The 27,440-nt window shown below is 40.7% G+C and overlaps 1 protein-coding gene across 24 annotated transcripts in view; it reads left to right on the forward strand.

Moving 5' to 3' along the window:
• slmapa (sarcolemma associated protein a) overlaps window positions 1-27,440 on the forward strand; it is a 188,226-nt gene that overhangs the window by 138,612 nt on the left and 22,174 nt on the right. For 14 of the 24 annotated variants that reach the window (XM_067998769.1, XM_067998776.1, XM_067998778.1 and 11 more), the window contains 2 exons: window positions 7,037-7,099; window positions 25,502-25,627. In XM_067998769.1, the coding sequence (XP_067854870.1) occupies window positions 7,037-7,099; window positions 25,502-25,627 (189 nt within the window). The remainder of the gene's footprint in view (window positions 1-7,036; window positions 7,100-25,501; window positions 25,628-27,440) is intronic. The other 10 variants (XM_067998777.1, XM_067998783.1, XM_067998782.1 and 7 more) reach the window with 1 other exon arrangement.

Below are 27,440 nucleotides of genomic sequence, written 5' to 3' on the forward strand. Positions count from 1 at the left end.
TGATGACAGATTATTTTTGTGTCTTTTTCGTCGTGATGGAAAAAGTACTTGGAGAATTGAAGCTCATGCAAATTCTAACATAGTACGTACAAGAATATATACTAGCAGATGGGTACAAGATTGGAATGCAAGTTAGAAGATGGAAGTTGGTTTCTTTCTCCTTTCCTTAAAACCACTACCAAACCCTCAAAATGCTATGCATCCTGACCAATGTCCCTCATGACTCTATTCAGGTAGAGGCAATGTGTAATGGCTTCATTGAACAATCAAAATTACGCTTATGATGCACTTACTGCAGAATTACCAGAGTTTAATCTACAGTGAATTATTGGAATGGGCACTGCCATAATTGTATATATCTGAAAATGTATTGAATGAGTGAATTTGACAGAGTGGTAAGTGAATTTTTAACTGAAGCATTGGAACAGGAGTAGGCTATTCAGACCCTCGAGCCTGTTCTGCCATTCAATTAGATCATGGCTGATCTGTACTTCAACTCCTCTGTTCCATATCCCTTGATACCCTTACCTAACAAAAAATGTATCAAACTCAGTCTTCAAAACTTCAATTGACCCAGCATCCATAGCCTTTTGGGGGAGAAGTTCCAGGTTTCCACTACCATTTGTGTGAAAAAATGCTTCCTAATTTCACTCCTCAATGACCTAGCTCCAATTTTAAGATTATGCCCCCTTGTTCTTGCATTCCAATCCATTTTAGTTTTGAACTGTCAAAATTATTTCATTTTATCTTTTTGAAGTATGTTGTCTTTTTCTTCACCATCACAAACTATCTACTGTGCAGAATCAATTTTCTGACCTCTTATTTTCTATTCTTTTCCTTTCACTAAATTTGTCATGTTGTAAATTAGTGATTTACCTTTCAATGCTATCACTCAGCCATCAAATATAGGGCTATTCTTGGCATTAATTGCAAATAAATACATTGATTGAAAAAATGCAAGAGACGTTTCGGCAGACTCTCTTGATGAGCATTTTGCGTCTCCATCTTTTTTAAACCTTGGATGGCCAATAGGAAAGTATGAGGCTATCTTAGCTGCAGTTTTTCTTTTAAAGTTTCAACTCGTACACAATGTTGAATTATCAATACTATAGGGATAAACTATCAACCCAAATGTTGGGATTAGCTTAAGTATTTCAATACCCTAAACTGCAAAAATAAACACTTTTTTTTAACTAAAAAATTAAGTTCATAAAATCTGAAAGAGTTGCTCTCTGATAAGTGCACTGGGGGGTGGTTCCTGGAGTCTGTTGGCATCCAGATCAGCTAAGTTGTCTGCATCTCGTTAAGGGTTAACGTACAACACTTGATGCCTGCAGTCACAGAAACAATAGTGCTCATTTATATAATTGATCACACATACAAAACAAAATACTTTCTGCATTTCTCCTGCCATTGATGTTACCCAATGTATCTTTTCACGTTAAACAGACTACTTTGGAAATACACAGCAGGTCATTCAGCATCTATGAAGAGAAAGGACATGTTATTGATGTTTTGGGTATGTACTCTCCATGCAAAACATGAATAATCTGATCATTCTCCTTACAGATGCTGACTGACCTATATATTTCCACCATTTTCTGTTTATGTTCCAGCATTTGCATTTCTTCCTTTTCACATGTTAAGGTAATGTTTTTGCATTTTGCCAATCTTTTTTAAAGTATTCCTTTGCTGCCTGATAATCCTTTAAGAAAAATGGTGTGTTTTTTTAAAAAAGACTTATAATTAAATGTAAAAGTGAACCATTGAGGATAATCATTTGTTTGGTTTGGCAAACATTAATAAAGATTGAAATTTGCATTATTTAAGACTTGTATGAACTAGATTTAATTTTTCAGAATACTCTTCCCCTGACTCCTGAGAATGTTGCCATCATTGCTAATTGTGTGGAAATCAGCTACGGCGCACAACTCTGGGGCTTGTGTACTGTTGCCATAATGTGGCAAGCTGCTGATACCGTGTGGCTCTTCTTAGTCTTCATTTCCATTATTAACTGACTTAACAAATTTTAGATCTGGCTGCCACAATCTTAAATAGGAGCAAGAGCTTTTAAATGCATTTCTGTATCTGCATATGCAAATACATTTCTTCGTAGTACAAACTGAGATATATTAGCATTAATTAGATTAAATTATATTGGCCATCTAAACTCTGTAGTATTATTCTTGAAACACACTAGGCAGATCTGTACAGTGTGTGAACATTGGGGCATTTTCCATTTTTCGTCTGCTTTTTTTTAAAGCAACAGGTGTCATGGCACATGGCAGGTTGCTATGATTCAATCATGTGGTTTGAATTACAATTGCATTCTAACATGTCATGCAATAGGATATTAGTGAAGTAAAACTAAACTGAGGAGGCAAGTGATCCAAATTAAATCATTTTAGATTTCTTTGTGAATATCCAGATTTTGCTCTGTTTTGGTATTTTGGGTTTATAAATAGTGGTACATATACATTGAGATACAATATAGTCCCCTCTCTGTTCAACCATTATTTTATCCTACTGATAAGTTAATCAGGGGGAGGTATGTGTTTACTGCAAGTCTGCTTGGAGACATGTGGGAGTTATATAACTTGGTTGTAATACTGTGGATAGGATGGTATGCACCTGGTGACCTTTTTGATCTGTGGACAGTAACTCAAAATTGAAGGATTTTGATTGGTAAATGTCTAAGGTTGAGATCTTGCAACCCAAACACTGAGAATTCTTGCATTGGCTTAGTGTATAAATCAGTGATCTGCTTGGAAAAAATTATAATAATGCAATGTGATTACTAAAAGTATACCTTTTCGAATGAATGTCTGAATCAATTTATTACTCAGTTACCATTGTGCTACTTCTACTTCACAGTGATGCTTGATTTGTTCACTGCATAAGAAAGAACAAACTTGCATTTATATAGCTTTCACTTCCTTAGGTGATCCCAAAGTGCTTCATAGCCAATTAAATACTTTTGTAGTGTAGTCACTGTTGTAATGTAGGGAAATCAATTTCTGACAAGTCCCACAAACAGCAATGAGGTACATGACCAGATAATCTGTTTTTAGTGATGTTGGTTGAGGGTTAAATATTGGCCAGGACACTGGGAGAACTCCCCTGCTCTTCAAATAGTGCCATGGGATCTTTTTGAGAGGGCAAAGGACAGCATCTCCAACAGTACAGGAGCCCCTCAGTACTGCACTGAACTATCAGCCTAGGATATGTGTTAGTTCTCTGGAGTGGGGCTTGAATCCACTATCTTCTGACTCGGAGGAAAAGGTGCTACCACTGAATCAAAACTAATGCTCAAGAATAACAAACCAACAATGAACTGCCTGAGATATTTATGTTTTTAAAAAATACTTGGGTAGGGCATGTAATTCCTGCCCAGAAACTTTATTATGTTGTCACAATTTATGGTGATACATTTATGTCAGCATTTATCACTGTAAATTGACATGTCCACACTTCCCATTCAGTTTTGCTGTCAGGATGTGGTTACAAACTCTGGCCATTGGGTGGCACTGAGGAACAATTTCTGAAAGTTTTCTGAAACTCCAACCACTCAGGTTTTTTTTTGCCTCATTTTTCAAGTGTTTAGAACATTATTTTTTTCACCTGATAAATGGGGTATCTGTTCACCAGTTTGCAGGCCACCTCCTCTTAACAGGCTGTGATTTTTGCTGATTTGCAGTGTTTTCAATTTCTTATGTTATTTTTAGTTTGTGTTATTGTAGTGGAAGCTTTTGTTGCCCATAGTTTTAGGATATATTGTCTTCATATTGTTTGGAAACAGAAAGGTAATACCTTTCAAGACTGTACAGATCTTGACTCCCATGTGCAATACCATGGGAAATTTTATCAGCATTCTACAAACTAACATTGCTGATGGTGAGTTAGTGGAAGGTTGCAGTTCAGTATTTTAGTCTGATGACGTTAAACTGAGCTTCACTTCGATCATTTAAGATCCTTTGAACCATTTGGTTAGCTGAGTTTTTGCTCCCCCCGGCCCCCTCCCCCCAGATGTTACAATTCAGGCTCCTCCAGGTACTTACTCTTTTGCCAATACAAATGAACTTTAATAGGACAGCTCATATTTCCTATGTACCAAAGCATATCCTTATATGTCAAGTCGTCTGTGAATTACAATGCTTCTGCTGACCAATAAACCCGTTATGCTGCTGATAAGATCACCTAATGAAGTATAAGCTGCTTCGTATTCTCCGAATCTCTTGAGTAGATTGACAGATAACTCTCTGACTGTATATCTCAGGCAATAAACTATGAATTAGGTTTATTAAGAAGTAAAATTAACACAAGCAAAAGCAAATAGAACATTTCACTAGATTACAAATCTTTACTTGAATTCCTTGTTCCAAAACCAAACAAAAGTCACAAAGTTTTTGAGCTTCACCATAATGGCATTTAATGTAGACCAACATCCATTAAATCAGGCATTTGAAGTGTTCCTGTTAGCCCCCACTTGTCAACGGCTGGTGAAGCAGGAATACGGTGAAAAGCCCAGATGTAGGCAACAGTTATACCCACACTCAGTTTTTGAAATTTGAAGAGACCCCCAAATATCAAAGGGGAATCTTTCACAATTGAACACAGTTGTCACTCATGGTAGGGTTCAGAAGTAGCAGCATGGCATCCCAAAAATCTGTTTCCAGCTCTTCACCCCTTTCAGGACAAGTCTGAATTGAGAACTTTGGTTGCAGGACCCCCTGTCGAGAATGGAATAGTGTCCTTATAGGGTGGGAGGAAGTATAATCAAGGTAGCTGTGGCAGTTGGTGAGTTTGTAGTAGACATTGATGGACAGCCTATTCCCAGAAATGGAGATCAAGAAGTCCGGTAAGGGAAGGGGAGAGTCAGAGATGGACCGTGTGAAGTAAGGGAGAGGTTGAAGTTAGAAGCAAATTTGATGACATTTTCCAGTTCAGCATGAGAGCAGGAAGCGGCACAGACACAGTTATCAAAGTACCGATAAATATGTTCATGAATGTAGTCATGAAAACCTATGTTTGAGCGTTTAAAATTATTTTACAATTGCAGTTCTTAGAAATCATCTTTTATCTGGCTATAGTTTTTATAATGTAGAAATGCATCCATATAAACAGTTCGCCTTGTTATGTATATGTGTTTTTTTTTTAAATTCTGCAATTACAGAAAAGTAGTTACACAACTTTTTATTCAAAATCATGTCGAGAGCATGAAAGTTGAATTTGGGGGGAGATGGGGGGCAGAAGATAAGAAATATTATTGTAAAAGGCTTCCTCCAATTCATGATGTGCAGGACACACTTCATTTCTGTTACACAGTCTAAAATAATCTACAACTGAGTATTGTGTGCCTTTCAAAATACTAACTATTCAGTCTCTGTACCATATCACACACCAGAACACTTGAATCACCATTTAAGTAAACCAAATCCTACTCGGAAGTGAGTGATCGATTTGTTGAGATTGTGTAAATCTACATTATTATTATGGCAGTTTTTTTTATATCCAGCAACCATCTTGCATTATCAAAGTTGTAAAATCAATTAATTCAAAAAATATTAATTTATGAAATATCTATGTATAATATGAATTGTTTTCAAATTTTATGCGTGCATATTCTTGGTGCCTTGCAAGCAAATGCTTAACTAAGTCGCAGTTTATTACTAACTTAATTATTACTAGTATAACAATTTCCATTATATACAAGTCTCTTTATTAGACAAATGCAAGTGAATTTGTTGTTTAAGTTGGATGTCATTTTGCCTTTTCAATACAAAACCTGCCCTACTAAAACGTTAAAGCAAATTTATACAATTATTCGAATTTATGTCCATCTTCCAGTCATTTATATAATATATAAAGATGGTAACAATAAGGCTGATTAACCAAATTTTAAAAATTAGCTTATCTGTTTCATACATCGTTGTGAAGATTTCAATGCGAAAGACAGCTTTTCCACTATTGTTAGAATAGTTTATTAATACCATGCATTTATTGTTCTCTACACTCTCAATTATTCAGAATTGATATTTGTACTTACCGTATGAAAAGCCCCAATAAATCGCTAAGCAAATGCAGATTTATATTTGACAAGAAAGATTTGTGGAGTTACTTGCTTTAGAAATCACCTGTAAGTAGTAGTGCAACTACAACTTCAGTGCTGAGTATGGAGCTGCAGTTTCATTCCAGATGGTGCCTGGCACATAATTAATTCTCCTCCTTCAACTTTCCCTCCCCTTCCTCAAAATCAAAACACTCAAAAATAAGGGTCCATGTACTAACTTACTAAATTGCTGTAGCCAAAGCATATTTGTGTATGTGTGTCTGTGCTTTGTTCTGTCCTGACCTGTCACAGTATAATCAGTCTTGCTTTGAACTCTAAGGTAGTACAAAAAATGGTGGTTGGTAACTGTGCATTCAAGTCCCCCTCCCCTTCGTATTGTGAAGTGTATTTTAATTTCTGGTAATCCATGATCAAACGTAAAATAACCTAAAGAAGCAGCACTGTTTTCAATCCAACAATTTGAAATTAAGATTGGTTCCTATATAAAACCATGAATCAAGATTAAGGTACAAAAACACTTCAAACAAGTGTCAGTCATATTTGATAGGTTACTCACAGGACTCATTCACAGTTGGATGTGTGTGTCAAACATGGCAAACACCTTATGAGCACTCCATTTGGCTACAAGGAGCAAAATGTATGATTTATTTGGGTTATATTCTTTGTATACCATTGTTCAAATAGTGTGCAATCGAAAAAGATCCATCTATATCTATACCTTTAGTACACATTTTTTGGAATTTGAATTAAATGTGGAAAAATAATTGTTAAGTGGAACTCTTAAATTCTGCACACTTTCCCATTTTTAAAGACAGATATGAGCCAGCACTTTAAGAGATAAGGCTTTCATGTTGGCTTCTGTTTCATTCTTACGCAGCCTTTCTTGCTTTTCTGTGTTCTATGTTTGCTGGCTTCTGTTTCATCTGCGCTGCTCTTCTGCTTCTCTTCTGCTTCACCCCACCGCAGACCTCTTGGCAGAGGCGAGGGCCTCCAGCAGAAAACATGAAAGTGAGCTGGATCATCTCAAGTGTAAGTATAGGGTGCACTCATTTGTTAGCTGACACAATACGAGCCTCCTTGATGTGGCAATTGTTGATGACAGCCATTTTCTGATTTCTTTTCTCAATCCTTTTATTTTTTAAACACTGAACTGATCAGTAATAACATACAAACTTTCTCATGAAATGAGACAAATTTCAGGTAGTACAGATGTTTCTCTGCTGTTATGAAGGTGTTTATAAACTTTAATTTTTCCAAGTTATTTTTGTTGTTAAAACTGGTGTGTGCGAAGCCTCTTGAATTTTTTTTAATAGTGTAAGAAATAGATTGCATTTTGATTTTAGATGTGTTTGAACTTTAGTCTGGATAATGATATTCAAGTTTGTCACAACTTGGAAGCTTGGTAAATTTCTCAAATCTTAATAATGAGAAAATCTTCAGAAGAAATTGTTTAATAGTGAAGCTTCCCCTTTTGGAGTAGTAATTTGCCCATCTTATGGCAATGGAGGTTCAGCAGATTCCCATTCAAATTTCACAGTCATCAGTCTGTTTTAGTTAGGCATGGTGGCTGCACTGTGTTGTGGGCAATCCAATTAAAATATTCATCAGATATGAGATGGTAGCTTTTATAAAATTGTATGTGTTATGAGAAATGCTTCTCAAAATTCATCCAATGGCCAATATATTGGTTCCCTTAAAGCATTTCAATACTATTTACACATTTTAAAACTTTGCACAATTTGAATTTTCTAACTCAAATCTGCCAAGAAAGATGTTATGGTCTATTTCAGGTGTTCTCATATACTCTGGATTTATCCTTCAAACAAGCTCATGCAATATCTGGTAATTGGTTTGACAGCTATATTGGTGGAGGCCTGTGATCCTGTTTGCTTTTTACCTAAATGTATCCTAAAGAAGGTGAATCTGGTTAGTAAACTGTCTGAGATCTGGGTTTGGAACCTAGCACAAAATGATAGTATGAAAGTCTTTTCTCTTGAGCTACATCGAAACTACAGCACAGAAACAGGCCATTCGGCCCAACTGGTCTATGCCGGCCTTTATGCTCCACACGAGCCTCCTCCCTCCTTACTTCACCTAACCGTATCAGCATACCCTTCGATTCCTTTCTCCCTCGTGTGCTTATCTAGCTTCCCCTTAAATGCATCTATCTTATTTGCCTCAACTACTCCTTGTGGTCGCACGTTCCACATTCTTACCACTCTTTGGATAAAGAAATTTATCCTAAATTCCCTATAGGATTTATTAGCGACTATTTTATATTTATAACCTCTAGATTTGGACTCCCCCATAAGTGGAAACATTTTCTCTACCTCAACCCTATCAAACCCTTTCATTATCTTAAAGACCTCTGTCAGGTCACCCGTCAGTCTTCTCTTTTCTAGCCTTTCCTGATAGGTATATCCTCTCATTTCTGGTATCATCCTTGTGAATCTTTTTTGTACCCTCTCCAATGCCTCTATATCCTTTCTATAATATGGAGACCAGAACTGTGCACAGTACTCCAAGTATGATCTAACCATGCTGTCTTGGTTTTAAGTAAAATATTTTGATGGTTATGGTCAGGTTCTCAGTGAGCATGAACCACAGCAACTTGACACTAATGGGCGATAGATTGGTAGTCTCACTCAATCAATGTAAATGGCTGATTTAACCGCAGTCACACTGACACAGATATGGAAATCTGAATTTAGTGTTGAGGCAGTGAACCATAGAATTTTATAACTCAGGTGGCCATTTGGTCCATCATGTCTATGTCAGCTCTTTGCTAAAGCAATCTAAAACTAGTTCTGTTGCTTTCCCCTTTCCTCATAGCTCTATATCTTCCTCTGTTGCAAATATTTATCCACTTTTGCCTTAAAAGGTGCAATGGTGCCTGCTTCAGCTGTTCCCTATGACAAAGCATTCCATGTCCCAGCCCCTCTCTTGGTGACTATTTGAAATTGATGACCCCTTGTCACTACCTCCCTTGCGAATGGTCTGGTTCAACCTGAGACAATGGTCAGAGAGGGGATTGGAATCAGTGGCTGGGGAACAGAGTTTGTATCAGGGGCCGAAGACAATGGCTTCAGTCTTTCTGATGTTTAATTGGAGGAAATTTTAGCTCCTCCAAGACTGGATGTCAGACGAGCAGTCTGAGGCAGTGGAGGGGTTGAAAGACGTGGTGGTGAGGTAGAGCTGGGTATCGTCAGCATATACGTGGAACCTGAAGTTGTGTCTTCGAATGATATCCTCGAGGGGCAGCATGTAGATGAGAAATAGGAGTGGGTCAAGTATAGATCCTTGGGGGACTCGAGGAAATGCTGTGGGGATGGGAAAAGAAGCCATTGCAGGAGATTGGCTACGACTGGATAGGTAAGAGTGGAACCAGGTGAGGGCAGTTCCACTCAGGTGGACAACAGAGGAGAGGTGTTGGAGGTGGATGGTGTGGTCAACTGTGTCAAAGGCTGAGGACACGCCAGTAATCTTCATGGCCTCTGAGTGAGACAGTCTATTTGTGCTATAAAACTATGGGCAGTTTTGTATTATGGACTTGCATCCACTGAGACTTGGACTAAGATTGGCCAAACTCATTTTATCCAAGACCTTCAAAGCTGATTCAGCACAAAATGTTATCCTATCAAGTCTGATTTAATTTCCTCCATCACTTTTTGTGATAAAGTACCTGGCTGCCTCTTGATGCCTTCCTGGCAATATAAGCAAAATCATGAGCTTGAGTTGTGGAAAATCTGATATAAACCTGTGTCCTGACACCGTAGTACAGCACATTGGAGCACTAATGCACTACACCAAGACGCCAACTATGTCAAGTATCTATTGTGTTTACCCTAGGAAATAAGATGGTTGAAGCTGCAGTCTTGTTTTATTCATGAACTCTTAAGTAACCTTAAAAGGAAACAAGTATCAAACTTCCAGTAAGCTATGGGAATTGCTGCTACTTAAATGTCTACTTGTCCATCATCATTGGCAGTGAAATCTAAATTTCCTTCTAACTCTGATCATGTATAACATTATTAGATCTGTGTAGTGACTCAACTCATATTTCATCAATGTGAATCTACTTTTTAGGGCATAAAGTTGCAACTGTTGTCATAAGATTGTGAGGAAACTATTTTGAGCAAGTGAAAAGACTGATGCACTGTAGTTGAAATTGCTCAAGTTACCATATCTACTTATAAATATAATTGGGCCCTGTGGGAGCCATGGATCAAACCAGATTCGCAGAATGTGATGTAGAGCGATTGATTGAAAAGGAAAAATAGTTCCAATTAAGATATTTGGGACTGTGGATTGATTATTTGCTACATCGGTTTTTATTTTTCAGTCGGTCTATAACCTTTGACTGCTTTTCTTCAGAACCATACCTTTCCTGAAAGCCATTATCTCAGTTGATCTTTGATCAAGGTGACCCGTCTATCTCCTGTGCAATGATGTGTCTCTTGTAATCTGACCTACTTTCGACCCCAAATCAGCAGTCAGAACTTTGTGTTGCAGGAATGTGTGGATTTCCCACACTATTTGCATTCTGTTATACATTTTCTGTCAGTATAAATGCATGTTACGTATAACTGCTTTATTAAAACACACCTTGAATGAGTAACTTCCATTGGAATCATTTCCACTGGAATTGCAAATGCTTCCCTTTCTCTATCATCAGATATACCAGGTGCAGTTTATCATAACTTAAATTCAGATGTTTTTCTTAATCTATTAAACTGTCTTCAACTAGATATATCTATTAAATATCTTTACCTTTGGTTGTTAAAATTCCAAAAAGTTAACAGAACCCTTTTAATTTTAACCCATTAATCTTAAACTATATTCATAAACTTACATTCATTACCAGTAACTTTGTTAAAATCACTGGTGGTCACTTTCTTATACTAAAATTCATGTATGATCAAACTGTGTTTAGGGAACCATTGTTTATAGGATGTCAGAAACTGTTAAATGAAACGAACACAAAGAAGTCTTTGTTCACTAACATCAATGAGGCTGACTGCTCAGGTCGCAGCTACCAAAACATTAAACTTGTGTCTGTCCTTTCACTACAATCGGAGGATCAAAGACCATGGTAAGATCTTTCTAATGCCTCAGATTTAAAAACATTAATAAAAATAAATCATCTGGTAATTAGTGTTGTCATGGGAAGGTTGGGAGGAAGAAGGACAGCATATTCCAATAGCTGCTTAGGCCCTTGTAGTACGATACCCACTTAAATAATTCATTGCAGAACAAGTCTGGGTCATGTATTTCTATAAAGGTAATGCAGTTCCCACCGTGTATAGCGGTGTAACAAAGACATTTCAAAAAAGCACAGAGGGAATCTTCATCCTCCATCTCAGAAAATATTCAGGGTGTACTGATGGCCCAGAATTTACTGTGAAAATAATGGTGAGGTTAACCGCGCTCACCGTTATTTATGCGCAAATCGAACAGCGCATATGCGCAGTTAAATGTGAAAATCCATAAGTTGTTATCCGAGATGCATTGCCCTTCCCATCTGCTTCGCAAAAACGGCACCTTGCCGTCTGACTCACCATTCAAATACATTGTACGGCGTCAAGGTGCTGTATTTAAGTGGTAGATACAGACTAAACTCACCACAGCCTAAGCACCCTTTTAATGATGTGATCAGTCTTAATTACTGCCAAACAACCCCTCTAGCACTGAAAATTAATTTGTACATGTGTAGAATCTCATTCCATCAGCTTTTAACTTTTGTTGGAGACTTTTTAAAAAATTTGAATACTTCTTTACTTTTTTTGTCATTTTTTTCTCTCTCTCTCAATCCAATCTTTTTTCCCTCTTTATTTCGCTTTCTGTACCTGATTTGACATTGAATTCACTTCTAACTTACACTTCTTGATTCAGACTCTGTGCTGCTCATTAATGATCCTTCAGTCTGATTGGTTAAGGAGGCACACAGTTGCTTGCCCTGTTTGTACTGGTCCCAGATGCCCTGTAGAGGGCGCCAGCCATTTGGATCTCTAACTTACAGTAACTTCCAGCACAAAAGCTCATGGAGAGTATATGGGCAAAGGCAAGTTCCTGCCGTTTGTTTGCTGCTCACTGTAAATTCTGGCCCATTAATATTGTTGAATTGAGTGGCTACAGACAGGCTATGTGAGGTGGAAGCTTCACCTTTCTCAGCTATGGAGAGCTGAAAGGGGCTGAAGTATGCAGCAATCTAGTCAGTTTCACCTCTGGTCAGTTTCACCACTACAGCAGGTAAGTGTTTGTAAGCAGTAATCATAGGAGTTCTAGAGGCCACGAGGGGTGCCTGAAGGCGGCAGGGATGCCTGAAAGGGTTTAGTGACAGGTAATTGCACTTTATCGCGATGCGAACAGCTGCTTGAACTGCCCGAAATAGTCGGCACGCTTAATAAGGTTTAAGCGGTGCCTTTGTAATTGATGTCTATGGTAATAGCAAATAGTTAGCACCATTTGCCCGACGTAAGTGGCTGTCCCGGGATAAGCAGGGACGGTGTAAGTGGTGGGGATTAAGATGCATTGCAATATGAAAAGTTCTCTTTGTTTTCAATCAATCTCCAACAATTAAATCAAAGTTAGAACCCACTTTAACAGCCCTCTACTAAAGCAAACATTTCTGTGGTGTATTATAGCATTAGTCCAGTAGAAATATTAGCTTGCCTTCCTTCCTGTATTTTAATGAGTGTGGGTAAAACATTGCAAAAAAAAAGTTCTAAAGGCTGTCTACACAGCTGAATATGTTTAAACTGTACTTGCAACTGTTATCTGCTTGCCACTTTTTCTGGTGAAATCAGAAAACTTGGACGTGATGATTGTGTGCCGCTGGTCTATAAGCCTTGTAATTTTGCATGTTATGCTCTCTTAAATATAGGAAAGTTGTTATAAAAATATGTATGGTTACAATTTTTTTTTAAAGAAAGAGGAATGTAGCATAATTCAGAATTTACAGCAATTAATGGTGCATCTGTGCTGTTCAGTGCATTGAATTTAAAACGCTCGTCTTCAAATTCATCTGGAATTTTCAACTACCAGCTGCCTGTTTCGTGTCTGATAAATGGTCAACCGGCAGAGGACAATCTGATGGGGACATTGTGCACCCATTTGCCTGCCTGGATCAATGTTTAGGCGGGCCTTTAAATGGGTGCCTAGCACTCCAGCTCAAAACTGTCGAGGAGCTGTTTAAATATGCAAATTAGGGTTTTACGCATGTTGCAGGACCCAGATTACAACTTTTGTGGAGAAATGGGCGGAGCATTCATGGCGCATGCCAGCCCCACACTCTCCAAGCATCGAGCAGCCGAATAGACAGCCCTTAAAGGAACTGCTGACGGCCTCTCCACAAAGGTACGTTGTCTTGTTAAAGATTTTTGTGGGGCGAGGAGGAGCAGGTATGCTCCATCAGGAAACACAAAAGTCTGCTGGCCCGTTACCCCTCCCAAGAATCCACTCCTCCTTGAACAGGCCTTACCTGCCTGCTGTTTTTACACCACTGAAAACCAGTGAGCTGCAGCAGAGAACCCGTTTGATGCCTGCAACTCACCAGAAAAATGTTCATGAGGCCCGAAACTGAGAACAGTTCAGACCTCTCGACTGCCACCTTGGGCGAGCACCACAGGCACACCACAGATACTGCATCCATTTGGCGCCCAAGTAGAAAATCTCTCCTCTTCCTCCCCCACCTCCCCACCCCCAAATTCAGCAATCTCCTTCAGCCTTATATCCCCTTTCGTATCCTTAGATCCTCCTTTTATGTAGCCCCTCCTCCCTCCTTTTGCTTCATCATTATTGACAATCTTCAGCTGCCTTGGCCTGACTCCAGATTTCCGACCATGAACCTCTCCACTTCTCTCTATCTTTTTGACCAGATTTTCTGTTACCTCTTCTAACTCTGTAGCACTGTAACACTGTATCCGAACGCACAAAGCATTTGCAATAAGGTAGACAAATTGACAGCGCAAATAGATGTAAACGGATACGATATAATTGCGATTACGGAGACATGACTGCAGGGTGACCAAGGCTGGGAGCTGAATATCCAAGGGCATTCGATATTTAGGAAGGACTGGCAAAAAGGAAAAGGAGGTGGGGTAGCATTGTTAGTAAAGGATGAAATCAGAGCAATAGTAAGAAAGGATATTGGTTCAGAAAATCAAGATGTAGAACAGTATGGGTGGAGTTAAGAAGCACCAAGGGGCAGAAAACACTGGTGGGAGTTGTCTTTAGGCCTCCAAACAGTAGTGGTAATGTAGGGGACGGCATCAAACAGATAATTAGAAATGCATGTAACAAGGCTACTACAATAATCATGGGTGATTTAATCTACATATAGACTGGCCAAACCAAATTAGCAATAATACTGTGGAGGATGAATTCCTGGAGTGTTTACGAGATGGTTTTTTAGACCAGTACGTTGAGGAGCCAACTAGGAAACAGGCTATCCTCGATTGGATATTGTGCAATGAGGAGTTAATTAATAATCTTGTTGTGCGGGGTCATTTAGGGAAGAGTGACCATAACATAGAATTCTACACTAAGATGGAAAGTGAAGTAGTCCAATCCGAAACGAGGGTCCTAAATCTGAACAAAGGAAACTACGAAGGTATGAGGAGTGAGTTGGCTATGATAGATTGGGAAGCTTCATTAAAAGGCATGACAGTGGATAGTCAATGGCTGACATTTAAGGAACGAATGCACGAATTGCAACAGCTATACATTCCTTTCTGGTGCAAAAACACAAAAGGAAAAACAGCCCAACCATGGCTAACAAAAGAAATTAAGGGTAGTATCAGATTCAAAGAGGAGTCACATAAAGTTGCCAGAAAAAGTAGCAAGCCTGAGGATTGGGAGCAGTTTAGAATTCAGCAAAAAAGGACCAAGCGATTGATTAAGAGGGGAAAAGTAGAGTATGAGAGTAAACTTGCAAGGAACATACAAGCGGACTGTAAAAGCTTCCACAAGTATGTAAAAAGAAAAAGATTAGTGAAGACAAATTTAGGTCCCATACAGTCAGAAATGGAAGAATTCATAATGGGGAACAGGGAAATGGCAGGACAATTAAACAAATACTTTGGTTCTGTCTTCACAGAAGAGGACACAAATAACTTCCCAGAAATGCTAGGGAACCAAGGGTCCAGTGAGAAGGAGGAATTAAAGGAAATTAGTATTAGTAAAAAAATAGTGCTGGAGAAATTAATGGGACTGAAAGCCGATAAATCCCCAGGGCCTGATAATCTACATCCCAGAGTACTAAAAGAGGTAGCCATGGAAATAGTGGATGCATTGGTTGTCATCTTCCAAAATTCTATAGATTATGGAACAGTTCCTGCAGATTGGAGGGTGGTAAATATAACCCCACTATTTAAAAAAGGAGGGCGAGAAAACAGGGAACTGCAGACCGGTTAGCCTAGCATCAGTAGTAGGGAAAATGCAAGAGTATTATAAAGGATACGATAACAGGACACTTAAAAAATATCAACGGGATTAGACAAAGTCAGCATGGATTTATGAAAGGGAAATCGTGTTTGACAAACCTACTGGAGTTTTTTGAGGATATAACTGGTAGAATAGATAAGGGTGAACCAGTGGATGTAATGTATTTGGATTTTCAGAAAACCTTTGATAAAGTCCCACATAAGAAGTCAGTGTGCAAAATTAAAGCACACGGGATTGGGGATAATATACTTGCATGGATTGAAAATTGGTTAACAGACAGGTAACCGAGAGTAGGAATAAATGGGTCTTTTTTGGGGTGGCAGGCGGTGACTAGTGGGGTACCGCAGGGATCAGTACTTGGGCCCCAGCTAGTCACAACATATATCAATGATTTGGATGAGGGAACCAAATGCAATATTTCCAAGCTTGCTGATGACATAAAACTAGGTGGGATTGTGAGTTGTGAGGAGGATGCAAAGAGGCTTCAAGGTGATTTAGACAAGTTGAGTGAGTGGGCAAATACATGGCAGACGCAGTATAACGTGGATAAATGTGAAGTTATCCACTTTGTAAGGAAAAATAGAAAGGCAGAGTATTATTTAAATGGTGATAGATTGGGAAATGTTGATGTACAAAGGGACCTGGGTGTCCTTGTACACCAGTCACTGAAAGCAAACATGCAGGTGCAGCAAGCAATTAGAAAGGCAAATGGTGTGTTAGCCTTCATTGCAAGAGGATTTGAGTTCAGGAGCAAGGATGTCTTACTGCAGTTATACAGGGCCTTGGCGAGACCACACCTGGAGTATTGTGTGCAGTTTTGGTCTCCTTACCTAAGAAAGGATATACTTGCCATAGAGGGTGTGCTGGGATGGCAGTATTATCGTATGAGGAGAGATTGAGTCGACTAGGCCTGTATTGACTCGAGTTTAGAAGAATGAGAGGGGATCTTTATGAAACGTATAAAATCCTGACGGGGCGAGACAGACTGGATGCAGAGAGGATGTTTCTCCTGGCTGGGGGATCTGGAATGAGGGGTCACCATCTCAGGATATGTGGTTGGACATTTAGGACTGACATGAGGTAAACCTGTGGAATTCTCTACCACAGAAGGCTGTGGAGGCCAAGACACTGAATATATTTAAGAAGGAGATAGATAGATTTCTAGACACAAAAGGCATCAAGGGGCATGGGGAGAGAGCGGGGATATGGTATTGAGATAGAGGATCAGCCATGATCATTTTGAAAGGCGGAGCAGGCTCGAAGGGCCGAATGGCGTACTCCTATTTTCTATGTTTCTATAACTCTCCCACCATGCCTTGGTGTCTGTTCCTTAATTTTTTATGTAATTTATTTATTTTGTTCTCTACTCTGTAAGATGACTTGGAATGATTTCTACTTCCCACTACTCAAAAGTTTCAATATAACTCCAGAGTTGATTCTCTATCAACTGTGGAATGCAGTGGTACAAGGCCCCGCTCATGGAGTTTGTCCTGTGGACTAGATATTGCATGGAGTACAATTCTAGAGCAATGTCGAGCTGGGTTTTAAAAGCACTCAAGTGGTTCATTGAAACTTCTGGGCATTTTTGTAGACTTACGTAGTATTTTTAATGTTTTGAGAGAGCAGACTTTCCTCTCAAAACATTCAAAGTTTAGTGGCTGTGTAAGCACATATGTGTAAAACCTCTCGTGGTACGAGTGCAGTTCACAGCCATCTAATATAACTGCTGTCTTGCCTGCTGCAGACCGCTCTCTGTGATTGGTGGTGTAGAATAACCACATCCTTTGTTTTGAAGTTCTGTTGTGCAGTCTATAAATTTTTAGCAAGAATTATTTTCTTTGCCAAGTACATGGATCTGCTCAGCCAGAAAATTCTGTTAATGAGGAAAAACTTCAGCCATGCTCACTGGCCTGGTGGGTTGGAGTTTACATCTCAATGTAAGGTCTAAAGTACTTCTTCTTTGTTTAAACAAGGTTATAGCTATTCACTTCAGGTAGCACCTTTTTGTTGAAACATTTCAACAATTTTTTTGTATTCCCAAACCATGTGTCCTAAGGTTTATCTTGAATCCAAGCACAGCACTAAAATATGTTGGTCGATTATGCAATAACTTAAATATTGCTGAAAATTGGATGCAAGAATTTTGCTCCATATGCTTTTTTTAAAGAAATACTCAGCCTGTTCTCTTGAAGTGATCCTCTGCCATTTCAGAGCCAGTTTTCAATGCTCATACAATAATAGTGACCAGAAAGCAACCAATTGGAGTTACCTTTCATTAATTACCCATACTGGAAATCTGGTTCGAAAGGGAAGCACTTCAGAGACATGCATTGTCCCACTGGACTCCTTGGCACACAAGTTGGTGTTTGCTTCAGTTCTGCAGCGCTCTTGCTGTTTCTAAGCATACTCCAGTCAAAAGAGTTGAGTATTTTCAAGAATGTGGATGTAGGAGCAATTGCAGACAGGGTGTTAACAGGCATTCTAGAAGTATCATTGATATTAACAACATTGTAGTTCACTAATTAGTCAATATAGTTGATAATTGATTCAAGACAGTTGCATGTAGGATTTAATATTTCTAAAGCAAGATGGAAAATTTGACTCTCTTAATTATTCTGGCACTGACATGCCTCAACAAGTTAACTGTGCAGAAAATAAAAGAGCAGTAAACTGAGTGATGGATGAAATCACTCCAGAAACTAAGTGGATGGACTGCTTATGTTGTCTGGATTCTCAGCAGTTAAAAATAGAAAATGCCAATCAGACATAGCAATGTGTTCAACGTTAGCAACTGTTTTAACTGTTACTGTGAAGCAATTCTCCCAAAAATATATTTGCAGTAATTTGGACCAGTAGTTAAAGTGGAGTCGTGTAACAAGGCATACACAGCCCGAGCCCTGTGTCATCTTTCACCCCTCCCCAACCTTTTACAGCCAGTTCAAGCCCCACTACGGATATGAACACATAATCTAGCCTGACACTTTAGTGCAGTACTGAGGGCGTGCTGAATTTTTGGAAATTCCATTTTTTGTATGAGACATTAAACAGAGGCTCTGTCTGCCATTCTCGGGTGCATATAAAAGATCCCATTGCACTATTTGAAGAGGGGCAGGGAATTTTCCAGGTGTCCTGGCTAACATTGCTCCCTCAACCAACATCACGTAAAACATTCTGTTTGTTCATGTTTCTTTTTTATGAGACCATGCTGTGTACAAATTGGATGCCACATTCACCTATATAACATTTGACTGCATTTCAAAAGTAAACCATTGGTTGTAAAACACTTTGGGATATCCTGAGGATGTGAAAGGTGCTATATTAATCCAAGTCCTTTTCATTAACTTCAGTGCAGCCTTCTATCTTTATCAAATACACACAAATTATTATCTCCAATTTCCCTCTCTTCTGCCTCTTTCCACATCTTTCACATTACTCCAAAGTTTCCCTCTATCTTAATCCTATTAACAAAATTCCTCCGTCCTTTTTGCTCCTTCTGCGCTTCTCTCTCTTCCCCCACATTGTCTTCCCTTTTCCATTTTTTATTCCTTCATTGCTGGTACTCTCGCTTTCTGTCTCCTTCCGATTTCCCCTTATTCCCACTTCTTTGTCTCCTCAACAGCAACAATTTGCATTTGTATAGTACCTTTAACGTAGTAAAATATCCCACGGCACTTCACAGGAGCTTTATAAGACAATATTTAACAACGACCCACCTAAGAAGGTATTGGGACAGGTGACCAAAAGCTTGGCGAAAGATTTAGTTTTAAGGAGCGTCTTAAAGGAGGAGAGAGGGGCGTAGAGGTTTAGGGAGGAAATTCCAGAGCTCAGGGCCGATACAGTTGAAGGCATGGCCGCCAATGGTGGGGCGAAATAAATTAAAGATGCAGAAGAGGCCAGAATTGGAGGAACACATAGTTTTCAGGGTTGGAGGGCTGGAGGAGGTTAATAAAAAAAAACATGCTCCTCCCCATTTCCTGTTTTCCTATCCCCACTTGCCTATGTTCACCTTTCTCCTGGTCTGTCTTGTTTATCCCTTTCTCATCGTTCCCTAACTCATCTCCAGATTTACCCCCTCAGCTTCCTTTCTGTCTCCCAGTGCTTGTGAACTTTTCACAGTTTGATCACTTCCATTTGGCTGGCCTGGATCAGCTTCACAGGAATTGCTGTCTGATAACGAGATCTTTCCACCTGGAACCTGGATCAATTTTGCATTCCTTGCAGGTTAACACAGTCTGCAAGGAGTTCTGAGTTCTCACTTGATGTGAAGTAACTGACACATCCTGGGGCAGACTGGAAAATCACGGGCGCACTGCCACGATTTTCCATCCATTCAAATCTACCCTTTAAAGTTGTCTTAGCTGACAGTTTACTTTGTAAAGATGGCTGATGTTACCTGTTGCAAAAGTCCTGAAATTCAGTGTTAAACTCCAATTTCCAATCTTTGTGTGGAACGAAGCAAGGAAGTCGTACGGATATTGAGAGGTCATCAAAAGCTTGATCAAAGAGGAGGGCCTTAAAGGAGGAGAGGCAAAGGGACCAAGGTGGGGAACTCCAAAGCAGGGGGCCTTGGTGGCTGAAGGCATGATCGACCAATGGTGGGAAGAAGGGAGGGGAGAATGCACACAAGGCCAGAATCATGTTGGGTACGGTAGCATAGTGGTTATGTTACTGGACTAGTAATCCGGAGGCCTAGACTAAAAATCTGGCATCATGAGTTCAAATCCCGCCACGGCAGCTGGAGAATTTAAATTCAATTAATTAAATAAAAATCTGGAATTAAAATACTAGTATCAGTAATGGTGGCCATGAAACAACCGGATTGTCGTAAAAACCCATCTGGTTCACTAATGTCCTTTCGGGAAGAAAACCTGCTGTCCTTACCCGGTCTGGCCTATATGTGACTCCAGATCCACAGCAATGTGGTTGATTCTTAAATGCCCTCTGAAATGGCCGAGCAAGCCACTCGGTTGTAAAATCTCGCTACGAAAAGTCATCATAAGAATAAAACCGGACGGACCACCCGGCATTGGACCACTAGGCACTGGACACGACAGTCGACCCTGCAAAGTCCTTCTCACCAACATCTGGGGAATTGTGCCAAAATTGGGAGAGCTGTCCCACAGACTTGTCGAGCAACAGCCTGACATAGCCATACTCACAGAATCATACCTTTCAGCCAACGTCCCAGACTCTTCCATCACCATTCCTGGGTATGTCCCGTCCCACCGGCAGGACAGACCGACCAGAGGTGGCGGTACAGTGATACACAGTCAGGAGGGAGTGGCCCTGGGAGTCCTCAACATTGACTCTGGACCCCATGAAATCTCATGGCATCAGGTCAAACATGGGCAAGGAAACCTCCTGCTGTTTACCACCTACCATCCTCCCTCTGCTGATGAATCAGTCTTCCTCCATATTGAACATCACTTGGAGGAAGCACTGAGGGTGGCAAGGGCACAGAATATACCCTGGGTGGAGGACTTCAATGTCCATCACCAAGAGTGGCTCGGTAGCACCACTGCTGGCCGAGTCCTGAAGGACATAGCTGCCAGACTGGGCCTGCGGTAGGTGGTGAGCGAACCAACGAGGGAAAAACTTACTTGACCTCATCCTCACCAATCTACCTGTCGCAAATGCATCTGTTCATGATAGTATTGGTCGGAGTGACCACCGCACAGTCCTCGTGGAGACGAAGTCCCGTCTTCGCGCTGAGGACACCATCCAACTTGTGTGGCACTACCACCGTGCTAAATGTGATAGATTCAGAACAGATCTAGCAGCTCAAAACTGGGCATCCATGAGGCACTGTGGGCAATCAGCAGCAGAATTGTATTCCAGCACAATCTGTGACCTCATGGCCCAGCATATTCCTCACTCTACCATTACCAACAAGCCAGGGGATCAACCCTGGTTCAATGAGGAGTGTAGAAGAGCATGCCAGGAACAGCACTAGGCGTACCTAAAAATGAGGTGCCAACCTGGTGAAGCTGCAACTCAGGACCACATGCGTGCTAAACAGCGGAAGCAATATGCTACAGAGAGAGCTAAGCGATTCCACAACCAACGGATCAGATCAAAGCTCTGCAGTCCTGCCACATCCAGTCGTGAATGGTGGTGGACAATTAAACAACTAACGGGAGGAGGAGGCTCTGCAAACATCCCCATCCTCAACGATGGCGGAGTCCAGCACGTGAGTGCAAAAGACAAGTCTGAAGCGTTTGCACCCATCTTCAGCTAGAAGTGCCAAGTGGATGATCCATCTCGGCCTCCTCCCTATGTCCCCACCATCACAGAAGCCAGTCTTCAGCCAATTCGATTCACTCCACGTGATGTCAAGAAACGGCTGAGTGCACTGGATACAGCAAAGGCTATGGGCCCCGACAACATCCCAGCTGTAGTGTTGAAGACTTGTGCTCCAGAACTAGCTGCACCTCTAGCCAAGCTGTTCCAGTACAGCTACAACACTGGCATCTACCCGACAATGTGGAAAATTGCCCAGGTATGTCCTGTCCACAAAAAGCAGGACAAATCCAATCCGGCCAATTACCGCCCCATCAGTCTACTCTCAATCATCAGCAAAGTGATGGAAGTTGTCGTCGACAGTGCTATCAAGCGGCACTTACTCACCAATAACCTGCTCACCGATGCTCAGTTTGGGTTCCGCCAGGACCACTCGGCTCCAGACCTCATTACAGCCTTGGTCCAAACATGGACAAAAGAGCTGAATTCCAGAGGTGAGGTGAGAGTGATTGTCCTTGACATCAAGGCAGCATTTGACCGAGTGTGGCACCAAGGAGCCCTAGTAAAACTGAAGTTAGTGGGAATCAGGGGGAAAACTCTCCAGTGACTGGAGTCATACCTAGCACAAAGGAAGATGGTAGTGGTTGTTGGAGGCCAATCATCTCAGCCCCAGGGCATTGCTGCAGGAGTTCCTCAGGGCAGTGTCCTAGGCCCAACCATCTTCAGCTGCTTCATCAATGACCTTCCCTCCATCATAAGGTCAGAAATGGGGATGTTCGCAGATGATTGCAGAGTGTTCAGTTCCATTCGCAACCCCTCAAATAATAAAGCAGTCCGAGCCCGCATGCAGCAAGACCTGGACAACATCCAGGCTTGGGCTCATAAGTGGCAAGTAACATTCGCGCCAGATAAGTGCCAGGCAATGACCATCTCCAACAAGAGAGAGTCTAACCACCTCCCCTTGACAATCAACGGCATTACCATCGCCGAATCCCCCACCATCAACATCTCGGGATTCCCCATTGACCAGAAACTTAACTGGACCAGCCATATAAATACTGTGGCTCTGAGAGCAGGTCAGAGGCTGGGTATTCTGTGGCGAGTGACTCACCTCCTGACTCCCCAAAGCCTTTCCACCATCTACAAGGCACAAGTCAGGAGTGTGATGGAATACTCTCCACTTGCCTGGATGAGTGCAGCTCCAACAACACTCAAGAAGCTCGACACCATCCAGGACAAAGGAACCTGCTTGATTGGCACCCCATCCACCACTCTAAACATTCACTCCCTTCACCACCGGCGCACAGTGGCTGCAGTGTGTACCATCCACAGGATGCACTGCAGCAACTCGCCAAGGCTTCTTCGACAGCACCTCCCAAACCCGCGACCTCTACCACCTAGAAGGACAAGAGTAACAGGCACATGGGAACGACACCACCTGCACGTTCCCCTCCAAGTCACACACCATCCCGAATTGGAACTATATCGCCGTTCCTTCATCGTCGCTGGGTCAAAATCCTGGAACTCCCTTCCTAACAGCACTGTGGGAGAACTGTCACCACACGGACTGCAGCGGTTCAAGGTGGCGGCTCACCACCACCTTTTCCAGGGGAATTAGGGATGGGCAATAAATGCCTGCCTCGCCAGCGACGCCCACATCCCATGAACGAATATTTTAAAAAATCAGTGGAACAGAGTGTTTGCGGTGGGCGGTTGCAGGGCTAGAGAAAGTTAGGATGGTAATTTGGGGCATGGAGAGCAGTTAAAGGTCATCAAGTACAGGTTTGATGGGTGAGTAGGACTTGGTGTGGAATAGGATACAGGTAGCAGATTTTTGGATGAACTCCAGGAGAGCATTGGAATAATTGAGTCTGGAGGTGACATAGGCATGGATCAGGGTTTCAGCAGCAGATGGGCTGACATTAGGGTAGAGGTGGCAATGTTATGGAGGTGGAAGTAGGAGGTCTTTGTGGTGGAGAAAATATGGGGTTGGGAGCTCAGCTTGGAGTCGAATGGAACGTCAAGATTGCAAACAGTTCGGTTCAGCCTGACGATGGATTTGATGGCAACGGTGTCGAGTTTGTGGCAGGGCTGAAGACTATAGCTTCCGTCTTCCTAATTCTTATCTACAGGAAATGACGGCTTATCCAGGACTGGATGTCGGACAATCAGCCTGACAACAGAGGCAGTGAAGGGGGCTGGAGAGGTATGACTGCATGTCGTCAGCGTACATGTGGAAGCTGACCCCATGTTTGCAGATGATGTTGCCAAGGGGCAGCATGTAGATGAGGAAGAGAAGGGGGCCAAGAATAGATCCTTGGGAGACTCTGGAGGTATTAGTGCAAGCGTGGGAAGAGAAGCCATTTCTGGCGATGTTTCGGCTACAAGTGGAATCAAGCGAGGGCAGTCCCACTCGGCGGGACAGTGGAGGAGTGGCATTGGCGGATGGTGTGGTCAACCATGTCAACTGCTGCAGACAGGTCGAGAAAGATGAGGTGTGATGGTGTATCATGGTCACACTCACAGAGGATGTCATTTGTGACTTTGATTATGGCATTTTCAGTGCTGTGGCAAGGACAGAAACCTGACTGGAGAGATTCAAACATGGAGTTGCAGGAAAGATGGGCACAGATTTGTGAGGCGACAACACTTTCAAGGACTTCAGAAAAGAAAGGGAGTTTGGAGAGGAGGTGGTGGTTTGCAAGGACATAGGGGTCGAAGGTGGGTTTTTGAGGTGATGGTTGATGGTGATGTCTTTGAAAGAGTGGCTGATAGTGCAAATAATTCCCTCTCCTCAAGTACCATCAGATAGCAGAGGGGCCAGGAAGGGAAGTTGGCTGACCAGCAGTTTAGTGAGAAGGGGGTCCAAGGAACAGGAGGTGTGTGTCTCATGAACGAGATGAGCTCATAAAGGGCATGAAGGGAGATGGGAGAGAAACTAGAAACATGGATTTAGAGCAGAATTGTAGTATATGGTTAACATTGTAACATTCCTGTATGATGTCAGTACTTCACAGCATAACCTAATTCTCAAAAAATCCATTTAAAAATAATTTTGAATCAAATTTTTGTCCTATTTATTTCCCGTGTGCTAATTTTAAACTTCAATGTAATCCAGTTTCTTGCATTAAATTACTTTACAAGACAGACCATTGAAAACATGTAAATTTTTGAAATTATATACAGTTCTGTCAGTCTATGCATTTTAGTTGTGTGGTAAATTACTGTTATTAAAACTGTGGGAACCTGATGATAAATTAGGTGCATTTTACAGTACAAAATTTGTTTAGTTGATAAATTCAAATGATTAATTCAGTATCAATAGAAGACGGATTCTCTGGAATGAGTCCTGTAGTATATATTAATAATAAACGATACAAGTCCCCATTGTACTCCACAAAGCATCTGCTTCCACTTATTTTAATCATTGTGCAGGAAATGTTTGAGTGTAAATCTGAGATTGCCAGTATTTATTGTGTATTCATAAAAGGATGAATGTAAGACTTTTTGACTGCATATATCTATTTTTAATAAATGTAATTGTATAAATAACTACTTGCATTTTACATAGCTCTATCAATGGAGATACAGATTACCTGTTACTCAGGAGCAGTATTGTTCAAGTCTGCACACTTCAGAAAATTATTATTCATCTGATGATCCAGATTTTCCACTGCACTCAGTGTAAAACTGATTTTGACGTACTTTGAGTACTGTTCTCAATGTGGATAAATTGTGCTTTTTCAGATGAGCTGCAACGTGCCCGTACAGAAACTGGGGAGTCAGAATATGAGATACAGCAACTACACCAGGAGTTGAAGGAAGCGCAGGACTTGGCCAGAACCAGCAAACAAAAATGTTTTGAAGTGCAAGGTGAACTTTACATACTTTTTTTTTCGAAAGACTGGGATGAAAAATAGCTTAATTCAAAACAAAACCCACTGATTTGAGGCCGTGCAGCTCAGGGTTATGTATTTCCAGTGTCGGAAAGTAGTTTTGTTTTCTTTGAACCATAGTTTACACATTCCAGGTAATATTGTATTTTTCAATGGTTCAGGTGGAATAGCAAAGCAATGATTTGTGGAAGAAAATTAGCCGCTGGCAGAAAACTGATGGTCTTCTAGTAGGAATAGTTTCTTTTTGTTCAAACAGATGTGCTTGAACCTGGCAACTTGATTTGTTCATGTGGATCATTGTTTTAAATATTGTGCTATTTTGTTAAGTGATCCTTAACAGGTCCTCCTTCTCTTGCTTTTCCTAGTTTCATTGCACATTGTTAATGATTTGGGAGGGACTGCATGAGAGAAAATAAAATTCTAAACACTATTAAATTTTAAAGCTACATGATAACCTCCATTTATTATTTCAGAATGAAAGTAATGAGCTGCTGGAAAAAAAAACTCTAAATATATTTGGCTACATTTTGAAGATTTACAGTTTTTACAACTTCAATGCATTGTTTGCGTGTATTCTGGGAAAAAGCCAGGAAAGGCTATGTTTACTCAATCTAGGATGAGAAATGGTTGTGAAGCATCATTTTCAATACAGGCACTTTGTTATCTCTGTTCTGGACCTAAGTGTTTGCATATGCCACAACAGCATAGCTGCAATCAACTGATGTATATATTATTTTAAAATTTTAACTCTGCAAAGTACCTTTGCCTCTCAAAAGCTCATTTTTAGGAGTACACCTGAAATAGAAATGGTGGGGTCACGCAGCCTTAGTTAGTGTAATGTCCAAGAATACTAACAGAATCATGTTCGTTCTGTGCTCTTAAGTATTGTTCCTCTTAAGTCGTCATTTAAGCTTGGGTACTTCACAAATTGAAGTACGGCACAATGTAAATTGCCACTTACAGCAAGCAGCATGATCTAATACTGTGAAGGAGCTCCAAGTTAAACTTTGTTCCTTCATTTAAACAATTTACAGTGTAAAATGATTAAAATTTGGATTTTTATCAATTCTTTCAAAGGTAGGAATTGTGATATATTGTAATTAACAATTGACATTTTAATAGTACCCATAGATTATTATCTTTAATTGAAGTGTAAATATGTTTTCTGCTACAAAATGCTTCACCTAAAGTTCTTTGAGTGGTTTGTATATCTTGCATTGTATAAGACAAGCTTGATTTCTAAGACCACTTTCTTTCACTTTTGCAATACCACCTCTCTTCATCTTTCCTACTTCTACGATGCTCTTCGAACATAAGAACATAAGAAATAGGAGCAGGAGTAGGACATCCAGCCCCTCGAGCCTGCTCTGCCATTCAATAAGATCATGGCTGATCTTCTACCACAACTCCACTTTCCCGCCCTATCCCCATATCCCTTGATTCCCCAAGTGTCCAAATAACCATCGATCTCAGTATTGAATATACTCAACGACTGAGCAGCCACAGCCCTCTAGGATAGAGAATTCCAAAGATTCACAACCCTCTGAGTGAAGAAATTTTTCCTCCCCTCTGTCCTAAATGGCCAACCCCTTATCTTGAGACTATGACCTCTAGTTCTAGGCCCTCCAGCCAGGGGAAACAGCCTCTCACCATCTACCCTGTCAAGCCCTCTTTTTTTATATATACGTTTCAATTAGATCACCTCTGATTCTTGTGAACTCCAGAGAATATAGGCCCATTCTACTCGATCTCTCTTCACACGACAATCCTCTCGTCTCAGGAACAATCTA

The sequence above is a fragment of the Heptranchias perlo genome, chromosome 17 (genome assembly GCF_035084215.1).
Source record: "Heptranchias perlo isolate sHepPer1 chromosome 17, sHepPer1.hap1, whole genome shotgun sequence".
Lineage (NCBI taxonomy): Eukaryota > Metazoa > Chordata > Chondrichthyes > Hexanchiformes > Hexanchidae > Heptranchias > Heptranchias perlo.